This window comes from Malus domestica, chromosome 02 (assembly GCF_042453785.1).
Source record: "Malus domestica chromosome 02, GDT2T_hap1".
Taxonomy (NCBI): Eukaryota; Viridiplantae; Streptophyta; class Magnoliopsida; order Rosales; family Rosaceae; genus Malus; species Malus domestica.
This window is the reverse complement of record NC_091662.1, coordinates 5,690,226-5,712,745: the sequence shown is the minus strand read 5'-3', so window position 1 is coordinate 5,712,745 and position 22,520 is coordinate 5,690,226. Positions and strand designations below refer to the sequence as shown.

The window sequence follows — 22,520 nt, the reverse complement described above, 5'->3', positions numbered from 1 at the left end:
AATATGTTTTAGGTTAACCTATTAACGAGTCGGGTCGTTATCGGATCATCCGTTAAAAATCCAGTAAGATATCGTTTGACAAGTCCAAACATTAAACATGACAATTTATTGCATCACTCATGAACCCGACACAAAACGATACGAATCATTAACAAATCAAATCATTATCAGATTACTTGTGAGAACTTTTTAAAATAACGAACTTGACACGATACTACCCGTTAAAAAATGAATAGATACCAAAATGCCACGAACATAACAACCACGACCCATTTGCTCAAAAGTATTGAAGTTTTTCTTTCTAAATCACACACAGTGACATTTGAGAAAGTGGAAAGGTTCAAGAAAACCATGGGACGTGTCATCTCGCACTCTATTGGTTGAAAAGGGGACCCCACCACGTACATGACTCGGGCTAGCCAATCAGATGCTGAGAAACACGTGAAGAGCCAATGCAAATCGATTTCCCCACTACATATTTATACTCAACAAAACGAAAGATTGAATCTGCCAAACTAAACAAAAAAGATCGTTTCTTTTCTGGTGAAAAATTCTCATAAGATCCACCAACTTAACTGCCCATCTCACTGTTCGATAGAAAACTCTGCGTTCTTCTTCAAATTCTAGAGAGAGAAATAGAGGAGGAGAGAGAGAGAGAGAGTTATGCCGAAGGTGAAGCAAATTCTAGTAGCAATCTCAGTATTGTTGGCGGTGTTAGCGTGCGTGCCAATCTCTGAGTGTGCTAAGAAGCCGGCGGCCGGCGCCAGGAAGGAAGACATTCCTTTCATCAAATGCCAAGTCTGCGAGAAGCTCGCAGTTCAGCTGCACCAGCAAGTCGAGAAGAAGCGAGCTGAGATCGCCCCAAAGAAGGTATTGAGATTTCGAAGTGCTTTTGTTTGAGATTTCGATTAGTGGGTTTTGTTCCTTGTGTTGAATTTGATTGTGGGTGGTTTGTTTTTATGGCGATAGATCTCGGAGTATCAGATTATTGAAATTTCGGAGAATGTGTGTAATTTGAAGAAGCAGGAAGCGGATTGGATTTTGCAGATTGATATAGTTGAGAAAGGAGACAAGTTGGAGGTATGAATTTGCATTTGCTTTGGGTTTGATTTCGGTTTTAGATCTGCTTGATGAATTGGTGTTTGTGAAGTTCTATGCTTTTGCTTGATACGGTATTTTCGAAGTTCTGTGCTTTTGCTTGATACTGTGTTTTCATCAGAGAAATTATTGCTTTAGTAGTATATGATGATATCGGGGATAGATGTTATATGAAAGGAGAACCTTTGCTTCTCTGCGGGTTTATAACTCGCGTATGACAATGTCGATGCAGTTGTACAAACTTAAGTTGGGTATCGTGGTAATACACTTTGTTGTTCATTGTCCTCACATGCTAAATCATTTGTGACTTTTCAGTTGGTGGATTTTAGTAGTATTTGATGATATTGGGGATAGATGTTATATGAAAGGAGAACCTTTGTTTCTCTGCGGGTTTATAGCTCGCGTATGACAATGTCTATGCAGTTGTACAAACTTGAGTTGGGTATCATTTACAACGACGCTTTGTTGTTCATTGTCCTCACCTGCTAAATCATTTGTGACTTTTCAGTTGGTGGATCAAGGTTCAGAAGGACAGTGTAACTCCGAATGCAAGACAATCGAGCGAGCTTGTCAGGAGGTGAGGTTTTCTGGGTAACTTCGCTTCCTAATACATTGTTCCTTGAAGCCAATCTAGTTCGATTCACTGCCTTTTCCGTAGAATTGACTAAGAGAAGTCAACTGTCAAATGATTTCTTAATTTAATGTGACCTCTGCGATATGTTAGCATAACAATTGATCCTTTCGTTTGATGTTGGCCTTCCACATTGATCTTAAGTTACCGTGTTACAATTAAACTAAGCGCTCCGGAATATTGCAGGTTTTGGGGTATTCTGATACTGATGTTGCCGAATATCTATATACATCCAAGCCTGACCTTGATTCATTGGTTAATTATCTATGCAAAGACCTAACTAAAGCGTGCAGTACCAAGCCTCCCCCAGTTCCTAAGGTGACTGCTTTCTTTGACTTGATATTCGATTCAGTTCATTCTTTGTGCAATGTGTTTGCGAGGATCATGCTATGTTGTGCTTTTCCATCTAAGTACTTTTATTTTTGATATGATCTATGCAACTATCATGCGTTTCCATCTAAGTACTATTGTTTTCGATATGATCTGTGCAACTATAGGCTTATGCGTGACCAACGCTGGTATCTTTTTTATCCATAACCTATAAAATTTGATACCCTAGTAAGATTGACATGGAGATTTGTGGATGCTGCCTTGCATGCATGTTAATCTCTAGTCTCTACGCACAACTTGTTCCTCAAGCAAGACAATTACTTTTGATACTCATAATAGTTTCTTGTGTGTCCCAGAATAGGATTCCGGGGGAAGCTTTCGTGGCCAAGTCAGAGAAAGAAGCTGAAATGGAAAAGATGATGAAATCTATGGAGGTAATTGTTCTTGCATTGCTGAGAAACTTCACTCTGGTGACACTAGTGTGCTGAATTTTGAGCTATATTCTGCTTTTCCGTTCTTCAGGGCATGCCAGGAGCCCCGGGCATGAAAATGTACTCGAGAGATGATTTGATGAACATGAATAATTTTGGTGGCGAGGATGCTGATGATGAAGATGATGACGATGATGAGACTCGGTTACCCTCGAATTTGGTAAATACAAAATTCCAACTCTAAAAATTCTCCAACCAAAATCATATTGTTTCTTTCGGCGTTAAAAATTTTCATTTAACAGGGAAAAATAATGAGAGAAAAAGAGAGCGCAAAGAAAGACTTGAAACAGAAGATCACCACCGGAATCGCGAAGACTAGAGAGACACTAAAGAAGCATGCAAACAAAGTCTCTAACTGGGTACGGCAAACGTGGCGGGGACCGAAAAAGACGGCTTCGAAGAAGAGTACAAAGGGAAACAAGGGAGAGCTTTAGAACACAAATCACAGAATTCATAGGAGTTGGTAGTAGAGGGTAATCAGGTTTTTGTTAATTGTATCAACATGCTTTTGACATTTAAGTAGCAAAATTGAGGAAAAGTTGGAAACAAAACTGCTTGAGGTTTTATACTACGTTGTTTTCATTGAAATTGTATCAGTTTCTGCTACATCGCTCGAGTTTTCGCTTCTTTTCTTGTCAAGAAAGATTAACATTATTCAAACGAAAAGTCACTTGGATTGAAAAACCTAAGATCTTAAAGAACAGATGAGATTTATAGAACTGCACGACATCAAGTAAAATGGATCAATTCAAAACCTTTTAGCATCAAAATTTTGACATTACAATCTATGAAATGAATAATTAGAAGTACATAGGCTACAATGCTGCCTCCCATCTGGGAGGCAACAATCCACAACCCTCGAGTCTGTTGCAATCATGGATTGCTTTCTTGATGGAACGATAACAGATCGCAACTTAGCGCATTTTGTAGCACTGAACCCTCGAGACTGTGCATCGTTGACCATTTAACGAATACTTGAGCATTATGTCAATATCACGGGGATTCTTTTTGTTTTGCGCCACAGTCATGCTTCCGACAATTGACTCTCCTTGACATACTGTTAGCACATCTTCCAGGTACAGGACTGTTTGCTTCCAGTGAGTAGACCGTGATCTTGGCCCTGCATTGCATTTCACTTTGTCAGTAAAGATATGATTACCGACAGAGTAGGAGGTTGTAAAAAACATAACAGTTTACTTCATCTGAAAACACCACATCATAGTTAACTGAAAAAACATGAGTTGCAGAACACCACACTGAGGAAATTTAGGAAATTTACTAAATGGACAAGAAGAATGCTGTAGAATACGTAGGAAACCTATGAGCATCAGAGAATAAAAATAAGAGGTAAGGCACAAAGATATTGACCTGTGGAGAAGCCCATCAATTTATGACACTTCGTAAATGAAACATCAAAGTAGGCTACAAGGGCATGAACGAAATCGTCACGTTCAGCAACAAGCTTGAAAGGGGCTGTGAAGGAAGCATCTCCTGAAGTCATCTTGGATATATCCATTGTCTGAATGAAGAAAACCCAGGAATATTAATGGAAACAATTGACAGCATAAAGAGGGGAAAGACTTAATTCACGTAGTGCAGCAGGGTGAAAACAGGATATGTGTTTCCCACCTTGAGTAGCTGACTGTTTGTAACAATTTGGTTTTGGTCAACGGTGTCCACAAGGGGCTCCATCATGGCTTGCTTCTTGATGCAGCTCATGTCAAAGCTATAAACATTGTTCCAAACTGGAATAAAATGAAACAAGAGGTAAGGAGCAAAAAATCAACGAGAGGCACTGCAAGCTATATGTACATTTGTGTGACCATTTGAACCTCCACAGATGATAAAGCGGATACACACAAGAATTCAAAAGACATACATTCTATCTTGTCCTCTTTGTACTCTGCATCCTCAATAGCTGTCAAAAAGAGAGATGCTTTGTCTGGCAGTAGAATGCCATCATCTACCTACAAACAAGCAAACAACAAAACATTCAAAAAAATTATGCCATGATCCATATTTTCTATGCAACGATCAGCAAGTAAAATTATTGTTTAGGAGTGCAAAATGCTACAACTGCAATGGACTATATCCCTCAAAAAGGATCACAAGAACCTAAGCCCCACCCAACTGAATGAATAGTTTGCATGAGGTTTAGGTATTCTTGACCAACATATCACAAACAATAAATTTGGAATGTAAATACAACTTACAAGCCATTTATCACGAGCATAGAGGACTGTATTTAACATATTCTCAAACAACAAGAAATATCCCATCCATTCAGAGATAATTATATCCACTTTCGGGACGGGAAGCTCAAGTTCTTCAATCTTCCCCTTCAGAACTGTAATTACTGCATTTATCAAACAATGAATGAGTAAGCAGAATACTCAGTTTTGTCAAAACAATCTCAAGGGACTGAAAGAACTAAATGCAGGTATGATCTTCAAAAACTTTACCATTAGAATATCCGTTAGTTTCAACAATCTCTTTTGCCATGTCAGCCATGTCGGAGCACTCTACCTGTGGGTAAAATAATTTGTTAAATCAATAATATTAAGGAGACACAACCACACTAAATTACAAATAGGAAAATACTATGCATTCAAAGAAATTGATTTGTTGACAAAATTTTCATTAACAAAAACATACCGCATAAACATGCTTTGCACCCGCTTTTGCACAAAACAGGGACAAAATTCCAGTCCCAGCTCCCACGTCAAGAACAATCTTGTCCTTTATTAGAAACTTATTCTGATAGATAACATTCTGATATGTCTTAGTCCTCACTAAATCTTTCAACATTTCCTGCAACATAATAATAGTCAATGAGCACACAATCGCTATCAGCAAAAGGTTACAAGAACGAAATACAGAACCGGTTTGCATCCAAGCGCAATGCACTTACTTCATGAATACCTGCAATAAAAAAGAAAACTCAAAGATAAGCTTTTCGAAACAACATCGAAACAGAACAAGATTAGATATAAAAATACAAATCAAGGCATCGATATCATGAGACTCGCTCTTTTATTTGCTGCCATTAGCACTTAAAATCACAGCTCCTAATCAACTAAAACTAACACAATATCTAACTTTGAAAACAAAATCCAACCAAGGTCGAAACCTTCCAAAACCACACCCGAGTCCGGAACAAAACGCAAACAAATTCGATACCGCTCTATTACTTGCTTCCATTGCACCTAAAAGCAACGCTCCCAATCATAAAACTAGCACAACAGTATTAACTTCCAAAATCAATGCAACCAAGTTCGAAACTTTCGAAACCCAAACCGAAAACCCAATCACGAAAACAAAAAATCCCCCGTTTCCAATCCCATTATCTAAGTTTTCAGAACATCCAAACAAAACCCCAGAAGCTAAAAACAGAGAATCGAAGAAAGAATGTTTTTTTCTTTACCAAAGTGAGAGTAGGAGTCAAAGTAATAGTCGGCGCTGGTCTTTCCATCGGCTTCGACGAAGGAGACCTCCGGCTCCCCCATTGAGTCATCAGCGGCCTTGTGGAGCTCGGGGTCGCACATGGACTCGTCGTGGTTGGAGCTCTCGGAGACGTCTTTGACGGCTTCGTCGAGGTGACCGAATCCCGCAGCCGCCGAAGTCTGGTTGCTGCTGCTGCCGCTGTTGTTGGTGTTCTTTCGGCGACCCATTGACAGTGGATTTAGGGTTTTGCGAGGGGTTTGGTCTCCATGCTTTTATAAAGATTAGAGATTTTTTGTTTCCAAAAGTAGTAAAGTGAGGAGATGGAGGTCGTTATCCACTTCAAGTGGCGCGAGACTTTGGTCCTTACTCATGAAACGACGTCGTTTCAAGCTCCTATAAATTGAAAATTGCTTTAGCTCTTGAGTAAATTGTAGCAATGATTCCTCAATTTTAATCAAATTGAAGCAATAGTCCCTCAACTAAAAATCAATTACCATTGGTCCCTCAACTCATCAAAACGTGTAGCTATGATTATTTTTGCCAACTTCGTCAGAATTTTGTTAAAATGAGTTATGTTGGGAGAACCATTGTTACAATTGAGTTAAAATTGAGATACCATTTATCTAATTGGGTTAAAGTTAAGGGACCATTTCTCCAATTGGATTAAAATTGAGGGACCATTGATAATGGATTTTTAATTGAGGGAATATAATTGCACGTTTTGATAAGTTGAAAGACCAATGGTAATGGATTTTTAGTTGAGGGACTATTGCTCCAATTGAGTTAAAGTTTAGGGACAATTGCTACAATTTACTCTTGGCCTTTAATGTGTGGACATTTATTTATTTATTGGAGTGTGCTATCTATACACCCCTTTTTAACTTCCTATATATCATTCCTAATTTTCGACTGTCGGATTGAATAAATTGAAGAAAATCAAATGACAGATTTTAACAAAGAGTGTGCGATAAATAAAAATGATTGTGTGGATAATACCAGCCTATTTAATTAGTAACAGTTAGATAACATAACACTTTTTAATTTGAATGAAATTTGCACAGAAAATCTTCCATCGATAACCTAATAAATGATTAGTTCAAATCATGAGAAATATTATAGCGAGGGTCCAAGGAAGTGATTATTACCTTAATAAGTTACTAACTATTAGTGCTTGAGCGCTCATGTGAAGCTTTCAGTGCCGATTTTGTGCCCTAAATGACCAACATTTTGTTAATAAGTTGAATCAAAACTGCACAAAATTTATCATAAGTGAGAAATTTTCAAAACGTCACGGGGAAATTTACCGCAGAGAGAATTACATATATTTTTCCTACAAGTGCTTAACTTTGGAATTCCTTTTGTTTAACGAAGAAAATAAATATTGAAAAGCAAAACAATATTGGAGAGAGGATGCTTTGTTTCATGACAAATAGAAGAACTCAGATCTTGGAGAGCACATCAAAGTCACTCATTGCAGTTGTTTTGTCCGGCCTTTTCGCCGGAAGAAGATTTATCAAGTGGCCATGGCGCCCCTGCCATTACTGCTTCGATCTCCGATATTTCCCGAGGAACCTTCGTCATGTTCTTACAACCGTTAGCCGTGACAAGCTACGAAATGCAGAACCAGGTATGAGCACACATCAAGAGTACAGAGAAAATAAGACATGCATGAAATCACAAAGGCAAAGGCAGGTGAAGTGAGTTCAGCAGCATGTACGGTTTAAAGAATAGCATAGAAACAAGTACATTCCGGTCCAGAAACACACAGTGAAATTTAACCACCTTGAAAAGGAACGCGGGTGGGTGACCTCCTGGGAAGTCCTCATGTTGCATCCCCTCACAGCCGACCCCACTTAGTAGGAAAAGGCTTTGTTGTGTTGTTGTTGTTAAAAAGGAATGCGGGTCAAACATAAGTAAAAGGAATCATAGGGGTTCAGAAAATGGGGTACCACATCGCTTTCAATTTGGACTCCACCAGAACCTTTAAATCTATTAGCTGCTTCATAATTGAAGAACTTAAGAAGTATTTGAATTTCCCATGGCTGGAGTCAACAAAGCATCAATGAAGTAGGAACCAGGCTCCACTGTTATCACCTACGGAACAACCCACCAAGACAAAGCGTCAAATGCAATAGAATTCGTTTTAGCCAGGGTTCAGAAAATGAAGATTCAGAACACCGGTGAAAGGATTTAATCCATATATTAATGGGGGAAAAGGAGAAGAAAACAAGAACGCGAAATTTGATACTAACCATTCCCTCTTGGAGTTCTCTTGTTGTACGTAAAGACTTTAATCCAGGTTCTTTTGACCTCTCCGTTCCCTGGACAAATGCCATAAGTATTTACAAAATAATTCTGAAAGGTAAACCAGAAAGGAACAGAATAACTTATTGAAAATAACCTCTGGGTAGCCACCAGGATCATGATTGTCAATACCAAGCAAATGCCCAAGACCATGAGGCATAAAAACAGCACCCAGTCATTCGACCATCATATCATCAACGGTCCTATAACCAAGAACCGTGAGCACCTTATGTAAATTTATCCTTCTGAAACTAGTGACAACTTGCAAGTAATTCGAATACTAGAGTAAATAATTGAGACACAATGATTGTTACCCGACTAGGATGCTCCCTCTCTTCAATGATTCAAGAATAACCTTTTCTGCTAGTCTGCAAATTATAAGGAGGCAAAGAGAATCAGAATGTATATGATATTTGCAAAAGCCTAGATATTTTTCGTAAAACGTAGTTGAATTTAGTCATACTTATGCATATCTAGCCAGCTTACTCCAGGTTTCATTGTAGATATGACTGCATTGTGAGCATCAAGGAAAGCCTGCAACAGCAAGAGAATTAGAAAGAAAACGTAAATATGTACTAGAAAATGCTATAAAATGTTGAACGCAGAAATATGAATGTTGCGTTAACTAAAGCAGGCACTGCACACCAGCCTGGAGTCATAAGCACACATATCATGCGTGTGTGTACACTCGTGCACAAAGAGCAAGAAGAAAACTTAAAGACACAAACAATGCGACGATAACACTATTGCATTTACGTTATATACAAGTGCTTGGTCAGGGGCAAACTTTCCGTTCACCTGCAGATAAAGTTGAAAGAATTCTGAAGGGGAAAATTGAAACAAATAGGCATCGTCCACAGTACCATAAGAAGAGTCTCATGCTTACTTCTAATTATTACCCTTCAGTCCAGAGAACCTCAACCATAGGTAAAAGAACAGTTTCAAACAAAAATGCACATACTCACGGGGTAAGAACAAGTGATGTCAGAACCATAGAAATTGTATTCAGCTCCCATATCAAAATGCCAAATCTCCATCTTCCAAGGTCTGCACAAAAAGACGTTATGAATTTTAGCTAATTTTCATAATTTGACAAAGTACTCAATAGTGAGGTATAGTGTATCTTGTCATTTGGAGCTGCTGCATGCCCATAATGGAGAACAGCACTGTATTTTAAAAAGCAATAGAATTTTTAGCCAATATTTTACAGTTGAGGTTTAACGTCAATATCAATATATTCATACCTATAATGAAATCAAAATGATCTGTTAATTACTGGAACCCACCGGATTACTGGGACTAGCTCATGGAAACATAAACAATGACTTTGATTATGAAAAGCCTACCTAATATCACCAGTAACACATATACATGTGTATGAGCAATGTCTACAGCCACCATACATGTAGGTGTGGTGAAGAAACATGCTTTCCAGCTGATACTCGTACATGCCTTCCCTAACTTTTCTCATGACCTGGTTAAAAAGAAAATAGCAATCATGACTAAGAAAAAGGGAGTCAAGTTTTGAAATATTTCTAAAGATGTTATGAGCCCAAAATCAAGATTTCAAAGTGCACGAAGTTCATGCAGCAGTGAAATAACTGTCCATTCCTAAGCTGCTTCTTGCTATTAGAAGTACGTAACGACTTACAACGAAGTTATGAAGAAGCAAGTGTTAAATGGACATTTATTTGTTACAGACGCATATGATGTATGTACGAAACACATTTGTGCAATCGAACGTTTTCATAAAAGATTACCTCAACATGAGCTTCAGAGCTTATGTCATTGGCAAACTGGATAAGGGCAAGCTCCAGATCTGATTTTGTAACACGGCATTCAGTCAAAACTGGATGCAAGGTAGTCAAATCTGTGTCAAACTTATCAATCCCCTATACAAAGATTAAGAATATATATTAAGTTTTAACATTCTACTGAAAGAAGATGAAGGTTTTGTATTTCGTTTAAAACAAACAAAGCTTGTTGCCAAGTCCTTAAAACCACCCAAACTACTGAGGGAACGATATATACATATTTCTACTGTAGTAATGCTATAAGTAAAGCATTACAGAAAATTGTGTTAAAGAAGGAGAATGCAACAAGTCATTACCAATATAGTTATTATTAATTTATTTAACTATTCAACCAAACACCTAACACTCTCCAACCTCAGCTTTCAACACCATCTGAACCAAGACCTTGTGCAACAAGTTTTATTCTGAAAGTATGATTTGAGGGGAAAAAAAAAAAAAAAAAAAGAGGACATTTACCTGAAACTCTGCGGGTTTTGAGAATTGATCACTATCAGTGCCGAGGCCATGCAAGAGAAACAATAAAGGTTTACCAGATCCCTTGATTCATCATGTAATACTGTTGTGATCTCATTGGTATAGTATACCGTGCTAACCATATACCTTTCCTGCAAATGTATAGCACAAATGTGATCTAACAAGTAACGACTGCATCTTATGTTGACAAAGAAATGTATTAAACCGACATTCACCTAGAAGTAAGATACAGCCTTAATCTCTCCCAACCAAACAGCATAGTCAGCAGGCAACCTTGGAGCAAAGAGAATAGATTTCCCAGTTGCAATGTCCTTAAAAAAATGGTCCAAAAAAATCAGTTCGACACAACATTTACGTGTAACCCGAAACACCAAACAAAAATAATTTCCCATTCAAGAACAACCCGAATGCCGCAACTCTATGTACTGACTATAGCTCCATAGAAACCAGGTTCTCTTACTCCAAACAAGTAAGCAAAGTAACTCTCTTGTCAACAAAAATCATCCATTAATGAAAAAAGCATTGATCTTTCTTAACCAAGTTAGATTAAATCATAAGGATTCGACGTAACCTAGGCGCCGGCTGTCCACTACCTGACTCACTCCCCTCCTCCTTTATCCGGGCTTGGGACTGACAATGTAAGATAAACTTACATAGGCGGAGTTAACCAAGTTATATTAAATGGAAAATTTTAATCTCTAATATCAAAATCTAATCACATTGGATAATCACAATGTCCATTTTTACATACTGGGATTCCACAGAATCAAACAACAATTAAACATGCAATGCAAAAACCGAAAACTAAGCTGAAAATTAATGATAATTAGGAGTATAATCAACAATATTAATTATTTCAACTGGGTACCTGAAGAGCTCGGTGTGGTCAGTGTCATAGCGATTCTGCTCTTCGCCTCCCTGAAAACAACAAATTGATCAAAACCAAAGTTACTCAAATTTTTTATTTTATGAAAATATATATTGAATAACGACGAGAAAGTGGGTTACTTGGAGGAAGACGAAGCCGTGGAGGGGGGCGGGAAGATACAGAGAGGTGTCGGTGAAGTGAATTCAGAAGCGTTTCACGGTTGCTGACGTGGAGCTCCGGTGGGACAGGTGGAGGAGTGAGAGACGACTTCGAAGCCATGGAAATGGATTTTTCTTTCCGGGCCAGAAATGGACCCACATACGTACTTATAGAGATGTGAAATGGATTGAAGCCCAAAAGTTTTGTACCACCACTTTGGACCTAGTCTTGGGCCCATAACATGCTCAGTAAAACCAATAGAATGCAATTTACGAGGCCTTGCTAGCTAGAATTAGAATATAATTGTACAATTTCATGATTCCAATTTAAAGCCCTGTATATATGCATGTATGTATACATGAGATAGATGATTGCCAATCAATTAGCTGATCCTGCGTAGCTGCCTGGTTGGCAGGGAGGTGGAGTATGGCTACATGTAAATATGTGCTATCTGTGAATCCGACATATTATGTTGCTGGACTGTTATTTTAAGAAATTCCTTTTGGGAAAATTAAAATGACTTTGAGACAATTATAAATGATTTTTGCAACGTATGACTAAAAAAGTTAAAAGTGTTTCTCGATTCTGAAAAAAGCACATATATATTTAGTGCTCTTTGCGATTCGGCAAGAGGTTCTGAATGGATTTTCATAAACCACTTGGTTTTTTCGAATACATTTTGTTGTGTTTGTAGCAAATGGTTTATTCTTCGCAAGAACATTCAGTGGTGGAATCAGAATTTCATGTGAGGAGAAGCCTGAGAACATGAAAAATCGGAGGTGCACAAACATTGAAAGACCCATCAAATTCAATATGGAGAACTAAAAATATTGTACAAACTCAAACACTTGGATATGAGGTAAAGAGTTAAGAAAAAAAAAAAAGAATATAACGAAAGGACAAGAAAATACAAAGAAAAGTTGATAGCAAAAAGGGAAGAAGGGAAGTCTACAATGAAATAAGAGGGAGTGAAAAAAGGAGGTCTGTAAAGGAAAAAAGAGTTTGGATTGAGAAGGGGAACACTTGAATTTTAATGATATTCGACTGATAAGCAGTCGCAGTAACAATATGTTACGATAGCAAGAAAAAAGCCAAAATGGGCCCGAGACCATTCTAGTCCCTTAGTGGCTCTACCTCCGAGAACATTCTCAAACATGCTACAAGTCAAGTATTTGTTTAAATATCTTTCGCCTATAAAATTGAATCATAAGCTCTTCGAATGAAGTATATAGAAAGTGTGACTAGACGGATCATTCAATATTCATGCATATGATCAACTGTTCATATGCATGTTTAGTATTATCGAATTAAGACTTTAAAACAAAACAAAAATAAATCAGGGTTGGTGCGTCTTATAATTTACAATCCTGATAAAGCAATCTTATCTCTAATTAAGCCTCTGTGCATGGAGGTTCTTGGATCACAATTTAGGAATATAAGAAACTTAAACAATGCAGCTATAAACTTATTTATATACGCGCGGAGTTAGTATTCCACCAATAATATTGAGAAACTCATACGTACAATACAGCCATACACATGCATTTTTTTAGAGAGAGTTGGGAGGAAAGCACATGGTTGGGACGCAGAAAATTCTCCACAAAAAGGTGATTCTTGGCACATATCTAGAGACATTGTTTAGAATATAGAATGAGGATCTTCGTCGGATCCTCTTTGTGAGGATTTTAGGGATTCTTAAATCACATCCGTTCATCGTACATTATACTGTAAAAAATAATTATAAATTTTTTTTATTTAAAATTGAATATAAACAGTACCTAATGACAAAAATTGACTGCACGATGTACAATGAACGGATGTGATTGGAAGATCATCGGGATTCTTACAAAGAGGATTCGATGAGGATTCTTGCAAAGAGGATTCGGCGAGGATCCTCTCTCTAGAATATATATTCAACCATAAACATATAAAAGTTAACAAAAAATATTGCAAGTTGAGGTGAAAATAAAAAAGTTAACAAGGGTTGGTTGAGTAATTGGTAATGATCGTTTTTTTCGCTAGACCAAGATCTAGGTTCGAATCTCGTTGTCGGCAATCTCTCTTGAAGTGTGATATGTAAAAACAAACAAAAAAGAGCTAAAACCATCTCTATAAGTTCTCAAAAAGATTTATGGTATGCTCTGGCCCTGGAATGGTATAGCTTCACCTCTTTCTAACCTTTTTCAGATTTAAACAAATCAAATAAAAAACTTTGAATATTATTGGCATTATTATAGTAGTCAAAGTCTATGTGGACGATGGTGCATCGCATTTCATGTTGTACAACCAAAGCAAACAACATTAAGAAAATGGGATTATGGCAGCTTATATATACAAAAAGGCATATATTGTGTACGTACTAAATACAAAGTTGACAATTTATATATATGCAGAAGCACAACATGTATTTATGTATGCAGGAAATTTCTAAGTTAAAATAACCATATATGGCTTATGGACATGTTCATGAGTAGACACTAATAAACCACAGTGGCATTCACGAGTCGGGATTGTGTCTCTGAAAGGTCCCAAAACGTGTTGGTACAAACACAGAAGGGTTTTCGAACTTGTGACTTACGTGCTAACACAGAAAAGAGAAGTACTACTCGACTAGTAATTGACCGATAGCGAAAAACATCAATTATCAAAACTTAAACATTGATTTATGCTGTTAAAATCTTCCTACAAACAATGTAGTCGTTATCTATTTCAGCAATAGAGGTAGAGTCAGTAATTAATTATTGATTTATATGTGACATTCACCTACCCAATAATAATCTATGGTTATCTTCTTTGACATGATCATGGCATTACTATAATAAACAATCCCAAGTGGCGCACTGTCATTGGTATTATATCTTCCATCAAGATTTTTGGGGTCTGATAATTGGAATGAGGATCCTCTCCGGATCCTCAAATTGTATCCGTTCATTGCACAATGTGCGGTCAGAAATTATTTTAAATACTTTTATTTAAAATTAAATATGAATAGCATATGACAAATAATGACCGCATGATATACAATGAACATACACGATTTGAGGATTCAGAAAGGATTCTCGTTCTGATAATTGGTTTACAATTAAACATTCCAACTCCCTTTTTTTTTTCTTTTCTTTTTTACAATTTGGAAATGAGCAGGATATCTCTCCTGCAAATCTTTTTCCCTCCTCTTCCCTCCTTTCTTACTTTCCTCTTCATATTTCTCTCTTTATAAAGAAATTAACACAAAATATTTACGTGACTTAGTTGTGAGCATTCAAATAGGAGGAGACAGGAGGAGAAGGGAAATGAGAGAGAATCCGGATCCATTTGGAAGACTCCAAATTAATCCTACCACTAATTACATAAACAGATGCATATAATATAATGTAGAGATGCACTGGCTTTCAGTGACTCGGTTGCATGTAGTCCTTGTGAGCAACATTAAAAGACAAACATTGGCCCTGTATTCAGAAGATGTTGACACAGTAGCTACTAAAACGATTAAGAATATCTCATCAATCGTCCAAGTAATTATAAAACCCCCAAAGCTTTTTTTTCTTGTTTAATTAATTAATTGATTAAATTAGGGTTAGGGCTACAGTGATGCTGCAAAAAGGCCATCCGCGACAGTACAGACCGTTGAGTTGTTCCATGTAAAGCCAATTGATATCCCCCACAGCCTTTTTCCTTGTTTAATAAAGCAATTAATTAATTAAATTAGGGTTAGGACTACAGTAGAGGTCGCACTTGGTGCGATGGCAAGTGTCTTCGCACATGAGCGGTAGGTCTCGGGTTTGAGACTTGAGAGCAGCCTCTCCATAAATGGGGGTAAGGTTAGCCGACATTCACCTCTCCCAGACCCTGCGTAAAGCGGGAGCCTTGTGCACTGGGTACGACCTAGGGTTAGGACTACAGTGATGCTGCAAAATGGCCATCTGGGACCGTACAGACTGTGGAGAAGTTCCTTGTAAAGCCAATTGGTCTGTCCTTTTCATACGCGTCCTAATTTCTTGTGTGCTTCCATTCTCCATTTCATGACATTTTCCACAGTTGGAATGCACTTAAAAATGTGAAAACTTTCTCAGCAATGAGCTTCTAACAGCTTCTTAATTAGTTCCTAATCCATTAACTTTATAGTTGATAACTTGATGCAAATAAGAATACAACTTTCACTTCCATACATAAAGCGCACATGAAGACTTGAAGTGTTCTAGCTCTTTGCTTCCAATAATTTTCTTCTTAACATGTCAATAATTTTGTTAATCAATAATTGGCACCATCCCTTTTCTCACTTACATATTGAGCATGAATCATGCTCTTGAAAGTTTTCACATAACCTATAACAATATTTTACTTGGAATGTAATACTTCTTGTGGTCCTTGAAGGTTCATTTTCTAATTTTTTCTGTTGTACAACCAATAATTTTACCTGTTTGCTAAATTAATAGCTGATTTGGACTTGAGAAATGCTAAGGGGACTCTCTCAAAAGTGGGACTTTCCATGAACTCTCTATAACCTCACGATTTAACATCAATACTCGTGCCAACATTATAAAACATTGTGTCAAGAACATGAGGTGACAAAGAGTTCATAGAGAGTCATCTTAGCATTTATCTTTGGATTTACTTACAAAGAATAGGAATTATAGTTCTTATAAATTTCTGAGTTCCAGGCATTTATTAAAATATGTTAACTATTTCCTATGTTTTCTAATACATGAAATCAGAAGAGTGTACATTTTCTCTTAAAATCCATAATCAATAGAAGGACTAGTTGATTTGATACCTTTCTTTAATTTCCCTATATTTTAAGTCATACTGCCATTTCTATTAAGTTAACATATCCAAGATGAAAAGCACCTTCCACTGAAAGAAGTGTAATTACCCATGATCTCAATTAATCTAATTGCCATATGCACATATAATTGAAGCTCCATAACTGCTGTAGACTTTTTGGTTGATACTTGTCTCTCCCTTACAGGCTGAAGTGGCCGATCGATCGAGTAGTCGTCATCTCATCACTCATTCCATTCACGTTCTCTCTCTGCTGTATGCATTAGGATTCCATCTATTAATTGCAAAGCTAGATGCTGACCTCTTGCACATGGATTTTCACCATATTGAGCCCCAAAAACCATATATTTCCCCTTATTGTTTTGCCACTAAAACCATTTTGTCGGCACAAATACACGCATAAAGACATGCAGGCAAATACATTGTCCTATAAAAAATAACACATACTTCTTTAGAGAATTAAATTAGATCATGAGATTATTATTGATTTAAACCTCAAAACCCTAGTTATATATTTTGTTGCTAGGAATTAATACATATGAGTGTGTGATGTGTGGGGTCTGCAGAGATCTTCATGGAGCTTTCAATTATATGCAGTCCTAGCTAATTTGCACACAAATCAGAATCTTAATCTTGTGAAAATTGGTATCTTTGTCCGGCAATCAAACTTAACCACTCTTAGATCTCTTCAAATAATAATTTTTAGGCTTTTCAGCCAAAATGGCTTATGAGTTGGCATACTTTGGTTCTTGAGATTTAAAATTGATAGAATTGGTCCCTAATTTTGTAACCCTCAATCATTTTAATCATTCCGTGAAAAAAAAATATCTTTTAAATAAGGAAAAAATGACAAAAATACTCTTAATTTTTTGTCTAATCATTTTGGTCCTTTTTAACAGAGATTTTTTTCATGAAAGGACCAAAATGATTGACGGTGGACAAACACATTGACCACTTCTATCGATTTCAAATCTCATGGACCAAAGTGAGAGTTATGCCAATCTTATAGACTATTTTGGCTAAAGTACCTAATTTTTACAAGCATTTTAATTTCAAGCATCATTTGGGATTTAGGGTTTGCTCAGCAAGGATTTGATTTGTCATAGGTTGGGAAGTGTACATTAGGATTTGTAGAGAGAGAGAGAGAGAGAGAGAGAGAGAGAGAGAGAGAGAGAAACCTAACCATATATTCTGTACCTATTCTTAATCTGATCTTAGGAAAATTAAGATATAAGAATGCTTTGAGAGCATAGCATAAAATTATTGACGGTTGTTGGGTACATGTAGGTGATGAGATAAAAACTACTTTGATGTATGTAAAATGCCAGCTTTGATATACTCTTGCTTATGTCACAGAATCAATGATTGATTCTTCTTCTTTCTGCTTATTTCTCAATAAAACAGGCAAGTTGAGAGGAACTTTTTTGTTCATTATTTTTTATGCCATTGCTCTCCAAACAGTTCCTATATATAAGTGGGTGAATTCAAAGGTTTTTCATTCAAACCATTCTCATTCAACTCTCCTCTCTCTCTCTCTCTCTCTCTCTGAGTCATAACTACAGCTTTCTTGAAGGCCAAAGTGCTTTTATAAGAAAGCTAGATATGGCTATAGAGATTAAGCAGCAGCAGCCTTCTGTTGGGCTATCAAAAATAGCTGTTTCTGATACTCATGGAGAAGACTCTCCATACTTTGCAGGATGGAAAGCTTATGATCAAAACCCTTATCATGAATCAAGCAATCCATCTGGAGTCATACAGATGGGACTAGCTGAAAACCAAGTAAGTGCTTCTCATGATCACAAATGATCATTTGGTCAACAAAACCCATAAGGAAAAAATCTGAATACTTCTAGAATTTTCATGTAATATTAACTTTTTTTATTGGACAGGTTTCGTTTGATCTGTTGGAAAAGTACTTGGAAGAAAATTCAGAAGCCTCCAACTGGGGTTCAAAGGGATCAAAAGGAGTGTCTGGCTTTAGAGAAAATGCCTTGTTTCAAGACTACCATGGGCTTTTGTCTTTTAGAAAGGCAATGGCAAGTTTTATGGAGCAAATTAGAGGAGGAAGAGCGAAAATTGACCCTGCTAGAGTAGTCTTAACAGCAGGTGCAACTGCAGCCAATGAGCTGTTGACTTTCATCATAGCTGATCCTGGTGATGCTTTGCTTGTTCCAACACCATACTATCCAGGGTAAGAATACTCCTCCATCACTCAAACTTGACTTTAGAAGTTACAGAAATATTCTCTTGTCAGACGGTTTGGGATGTTTTTCTTTTTCAAATGTTTACGCGGAACATTTCTTAAGTGTTCTCATTTTAACCGCATGACGTCAGAATGAGTCCGGACATAACATGCCATCTGACAAGAGAATGTTATCATCTGGAAGTTATATTATTTCATGCAAATTTTTTGTGACTTTTGTTTTTCATATTGATCATCAAAAACTAATGTCAACTTAAATTTTCTTCTTCAGATTTGATAGAGATTTGAGGTGGAGGACTGGTGTGAACATTGTGCCAATCCACTGTGAAAGCTCAAACAAGTTCCAGATTACTCCAGAAGCGTTAGAAGCTGCACACAAAGAGGCAGAAGACAAGAACATGAGAGTGAGAGGGGTACTAATCACAAATCCATCAAACCCACTTGGTGCAACAATCCAAAGGGCAGTCCTTGAACAGATTCTTGATTTCGTCACAAAAAAAAACATCCATCTCGTTTCTGATGAAATCTACTCAGGATCCGCCTTCTCATCCTCCGAATTCATTAGTGTGGCAGAAATTCTTGAAGACAGGCAGTACAAGGATGCAGAAAGAGTCCACATTGTTTATAGTCTATCCAAAGATCTTGGCCTTCCAGGTTTTCGAGTTGGCACCGTGTACTCTTACAATGATAAGGTTGTGACAACAGCAAGAAGGATGTCAAGCTTCACCCTAATATCTTCTCAAACACAACATCTCTTGGCTTCCATGTTATCTGACAAGGAATTCACTGAAAATTACATAAATACAAACAGAGAGAGACTGAGGAAGAGATATGATATGATCGTCGAGGGTTTGAAGAAATCGGGGATCGAGTGTTTGAAAGGAAATGCTGGGTTGTTTTGCTGGATGAATTTAAGTCCATTTTTGGATGAACCTACAAGAGAAGGTGAACTGACTCTTTGGGATTCCATGCTGCATGAAGTGAAGCTAAATATATCTCCAGGTTCTTCTTGTCATTGCTCTGAGCCAGGTTGGTTCAGGGTGTGCTTTGCCAACATGAGTGAGCAGACACTTGGGATTGCATTGACAAGAATACATAATTTCATGGAAAAGAAAGAGAGGGCTAGCTAAAATTATATTTTCCTCTCTTTTATCTTCCTTTTTTTCAGTGGTTCTAACCATTTTTTATTATTTTGGAGGACAAAACCCAATTTAAGAATTGGATTTGTCTCTCTACATATATATATACTGTAGGTTTGATTAAATTGTGTAACAATTCCATCTTGTTTTCTTGCTTGAAAAAGCAAGTTTTACACATTCAACTTGTATAATCGATGGATATATATATTTTTATTTATTTTTGGCATTCTACTCATTTTACCTTTGACTTGTCTTGCAATCAACTGCGAAAGACTTGAGCATTATTTATTAATGTTGGGAGATAAAGTACAGCTATAGACTAATTAAGGAAGAAGAAGAGCAACTAAACATGTAGATTACAAAAAAATCTCGTTCAGTGAAAGAGTTAATTTCACAAAAATATCCTTTAAAAGGTGGTTGCATGACAATTTAACTAGAATATTGACAGAGTTGTCATGGAATGACTAAATTGATTTACGGTGGATAAACTCAGGGACCGCTTCTATCAATTTTCATTGTCAGGGACCAAAGTTATGCCAATCTCAGAAACAATTTTCTCTAAAAAAATCCTAAACTAAATTGTAAACTTTTTCAACAATTAAGCCATATACAATTACTTCAAACCCTATATTATATTGGATATGAGGTAGAATTTCCAACCTTTGACAATTTTAAGCTGAGTTTGACGTTGAATGTCATGCTCATAAAACCTGGCATGATTAAGATGTGTTAGTTAATTCAGATATGTTTTGCTTAATATAAGCGTTTTGCACAGCTTTACGCCAAATGTTAGTACTCCATCACACGAAAGAGATACCATTTGATACACACCAGGCCCAGAATATAGTAATAATCGGCGATAGTTAACGAAAAATGTGAACAGTAATAAACACCCATTTGAGAGAGTTGGTTAAACTCAAGGATCCATTTGATGTTGATCCGAGTTCGATGGTTGTTTGTGAGCAACTATAACACCGCTAGCTTGTGTCATAACATAAAATTCATCGTGGACCCTATTATAAAAATGTAATAATTTTTAATAAAAAAGAGTAATCAAGAGGTGATGCATATGGCTCAGTTGGGAGATACAAGGTTAGGCTTGTTGCAAAATGGTTTAGTCAAGAGGAAGGGATTGATGGAGAAACTTTTAGTCCAGTTGTTAAACCAACAACTGTTAGACTTGTATTAGCAATGGCAGCTCACTATATGGATGGTCACTAAGGCAGCTAGATGTAAAGAATGCTTTCTTGCATGGCATATTGCAAGAAGAAGTCTACATGTCACAGCCTCTTGGTTTTGTTGATTCTCATCACTCAGATTATGTGTGCAAGTTACACAAATCATTATATGGTTTAAAGCAAGCCCCAAGGGCTTGGAATGAGAAAGTTAAAAGCTTTCTCCCATCTCTTGGCTTCATCTCAACTTATGTAGACTCTTCATTATTTGTCAAACAAACTGGTAGTTCAATAGTCATCGTACTTCTCTATGTTGATGATATTATCATCACTGGTAATGCATCTTCAGTGATTAATGAACTAATTGGTGCTTTGACACAAGAGTTTGAACTTAAAGACTTGGGGTAGCTTCATTATTTTATGGGAATATAGGTTATATCTCAATTTGATGGTTTATTTCTGTCTCAAGCAAAGTATGTAAGGGATCTTCTTGCCAAGACAGAAATGGAAGATTCAAAATCATGTGCTACACCATGCTTACCTTATAACAGATTGGTTCTTGATGATGGGAAACCCTATTATAATCCAGGATTATATAGAAGCGTAGTTAGGGCATTGCAATACCTAACATTTACTAAACCTGATATTGCATTTGCAGTGCATCAAGTATATCAATTCATGCAAACTCCAATGGAATCACATTTCATTGTAGTAAAATGATACTTCGATATTTGAAAGGCACAATTAACTTGGGAGTCAAGTATATTAAAGGTGAATTAGATGTGAGAGCCTTTTTTGATGCAGATTGGGCTGGTGATCCCAATGATAGAAGGTCAACAACAGGATTTGTGGTGTTTTTAGGTTCCAATCCAATATCATGGTCCTTTAAAAAGCAGCAAACAATTTCAAGATCTTCAACAGAGGCTGAGTATCCAGCCTTGTCATCAACCACTGCTAAATTGGATTGGATCAAACAGTTGTTGTCATTACTGCAAGTTTCGATTCCCTATCAACTTGTTCTCTATTATGATAACATGGCAACCATTTCATTGACTTGTAATCATGTATTACACCAGAGAACAAAGCATATCGAGGTTGACATTCACTTTGTTAGAGAAAGAGTGGCTAAAAAGTTGTTACAAGTTCAATTTGTTCCTTTTACAGAACAATATGAAGATATATTGACAAAAGGATTGTCTGCACCTATCTATCAAACTCACTGTCACAATCTCAGTCTTGGACTTCCCACCACTGAGCTCGAGGGGAGACGTTGAGGATAGTAATCCAATGACTATAGAGTGTGCCACTTGTCAAAGATCAGCTGAGTTAGTTAGGGAATGTTGTTAGAGATAGTTACAATGACTTGTTGTGTAAGAAATGAATATATTGCAGTTGTATAAAAGCATACTTGTACTGTCATATTAGCTTAATAAAAAATACAATCTTCTTAGCTAAATTTCTCTCTCTCTCTCTATCATTTCTCTCTTCTAGCTATCTCTCTCTCTCTCTCTCTCTCTCTCTCTTTCTCTCGCATCTGATACACAATGGTTTACAGTTCTAAGCATATCTTAACACGTACAGTTATTTTTTATTTTTTATTTTTTGAGACAA

At 36.9% G+C, this 22,520-nt stretch overlaps 3 protein-coding genes and 1 pseudogene across 4 annotated transcripts; 2 read left to right on the top strand and 2 right to left on the bottom strand.

Moving 5' to 3' along the window:
• The first annotated feature begins 475 nt into the window (after positions 1-475).
• On the top strand, positions 476-3,138 carry LOC103426665 (uncharacterized). Of its 2 annotated transcripts, none has more exons than XM_008364750.4 (7): positions 476-870; positions 970-1,080; positions 1,607-1,675; positions 1,916-2,047; positions 2,416-2,493; positions 2,582-2,694; positions 2,793-3,138. In XM_008364750.4, exons 1-7 carry the CDS (start codon positions 664-666, stop codon positions 2,800-2,802), a joined length of 720 nt encoding a protein of 239 aa, XP_008362972.2. In that variant the 5' UTR covers positions 476-663; the 3' UTR covers positions 2,803-3,138. The 2 variants fall into 2 exon arrangements, with proteins under 2 accessions (XP_008362972.2, XP_008362971.2); XM_008364749.4 differs by having other exon boundaries at positions 496-870; positions 2,582-2,710.
• Positions 3,139-3,279: 141 nt separating this feature from the next.
• On the bottom strand, positions 3,280-6,294 carry LOC103426666 (probable protein arginine N-methyltransferase 1.2). The gene is made up of 9 exons (XM_008364752.4): positions 5,975-6,294; positions 5,462-5,472; positions 5,206-5,361; positions 5,013-5,076; positions 4,764-4,906; positions 4,430-4,517; positions 4,180-4,295; positions 3,919-4,069; positions 3,280-3,670 (listed from the first exon to the last, which is right to left on the bottom strand). The coding sequence occupies exons 1-9, from the start codon at positions 6,219-6,221 to the stop codon at positions 3,465-3,467; spliced, it is 1,182 nt and encodes a 393-aa protein (XP_008362974.2). The 5' UTR covers positions 6,222-6,294; the 3' UTR covers positions 3,280-3,464.
• A 1,170-nt stretch (positions 6,295-7,464) lies between these two features.
• On the bottom strand, positions 7,465-11,120 carry LOC103406932 (uncharacterized; annotated as a pseudogene).
• Positions 11,121-15,149: 4,029 nt separating this feature from the next.
• Positions 15,150-19,962, top strand: LOC103406931 (1-aminocyclopropane-1-carboxylate synthase 7). The gene is made up of 3 exons (XM_008345898.4): positions 15,150-18,171; positions 18,282-18,583; positions 18,867-19,962. The coding sequence occupies exons 1-3, from the start codon at positions 17,995-17,997 to the stop codon at positions 19,723-19,725; spliced, it is 1,338 nt and encodes a 445-aa protein (XP_008344120.2). The 5' UTR covers positions 15,150-17,994; the 3' UTR covers positions 19,726-19,962.
• The last annotated feature ends 2,558 nt before the right edge of the window (positions 19,963-22,520 follow it).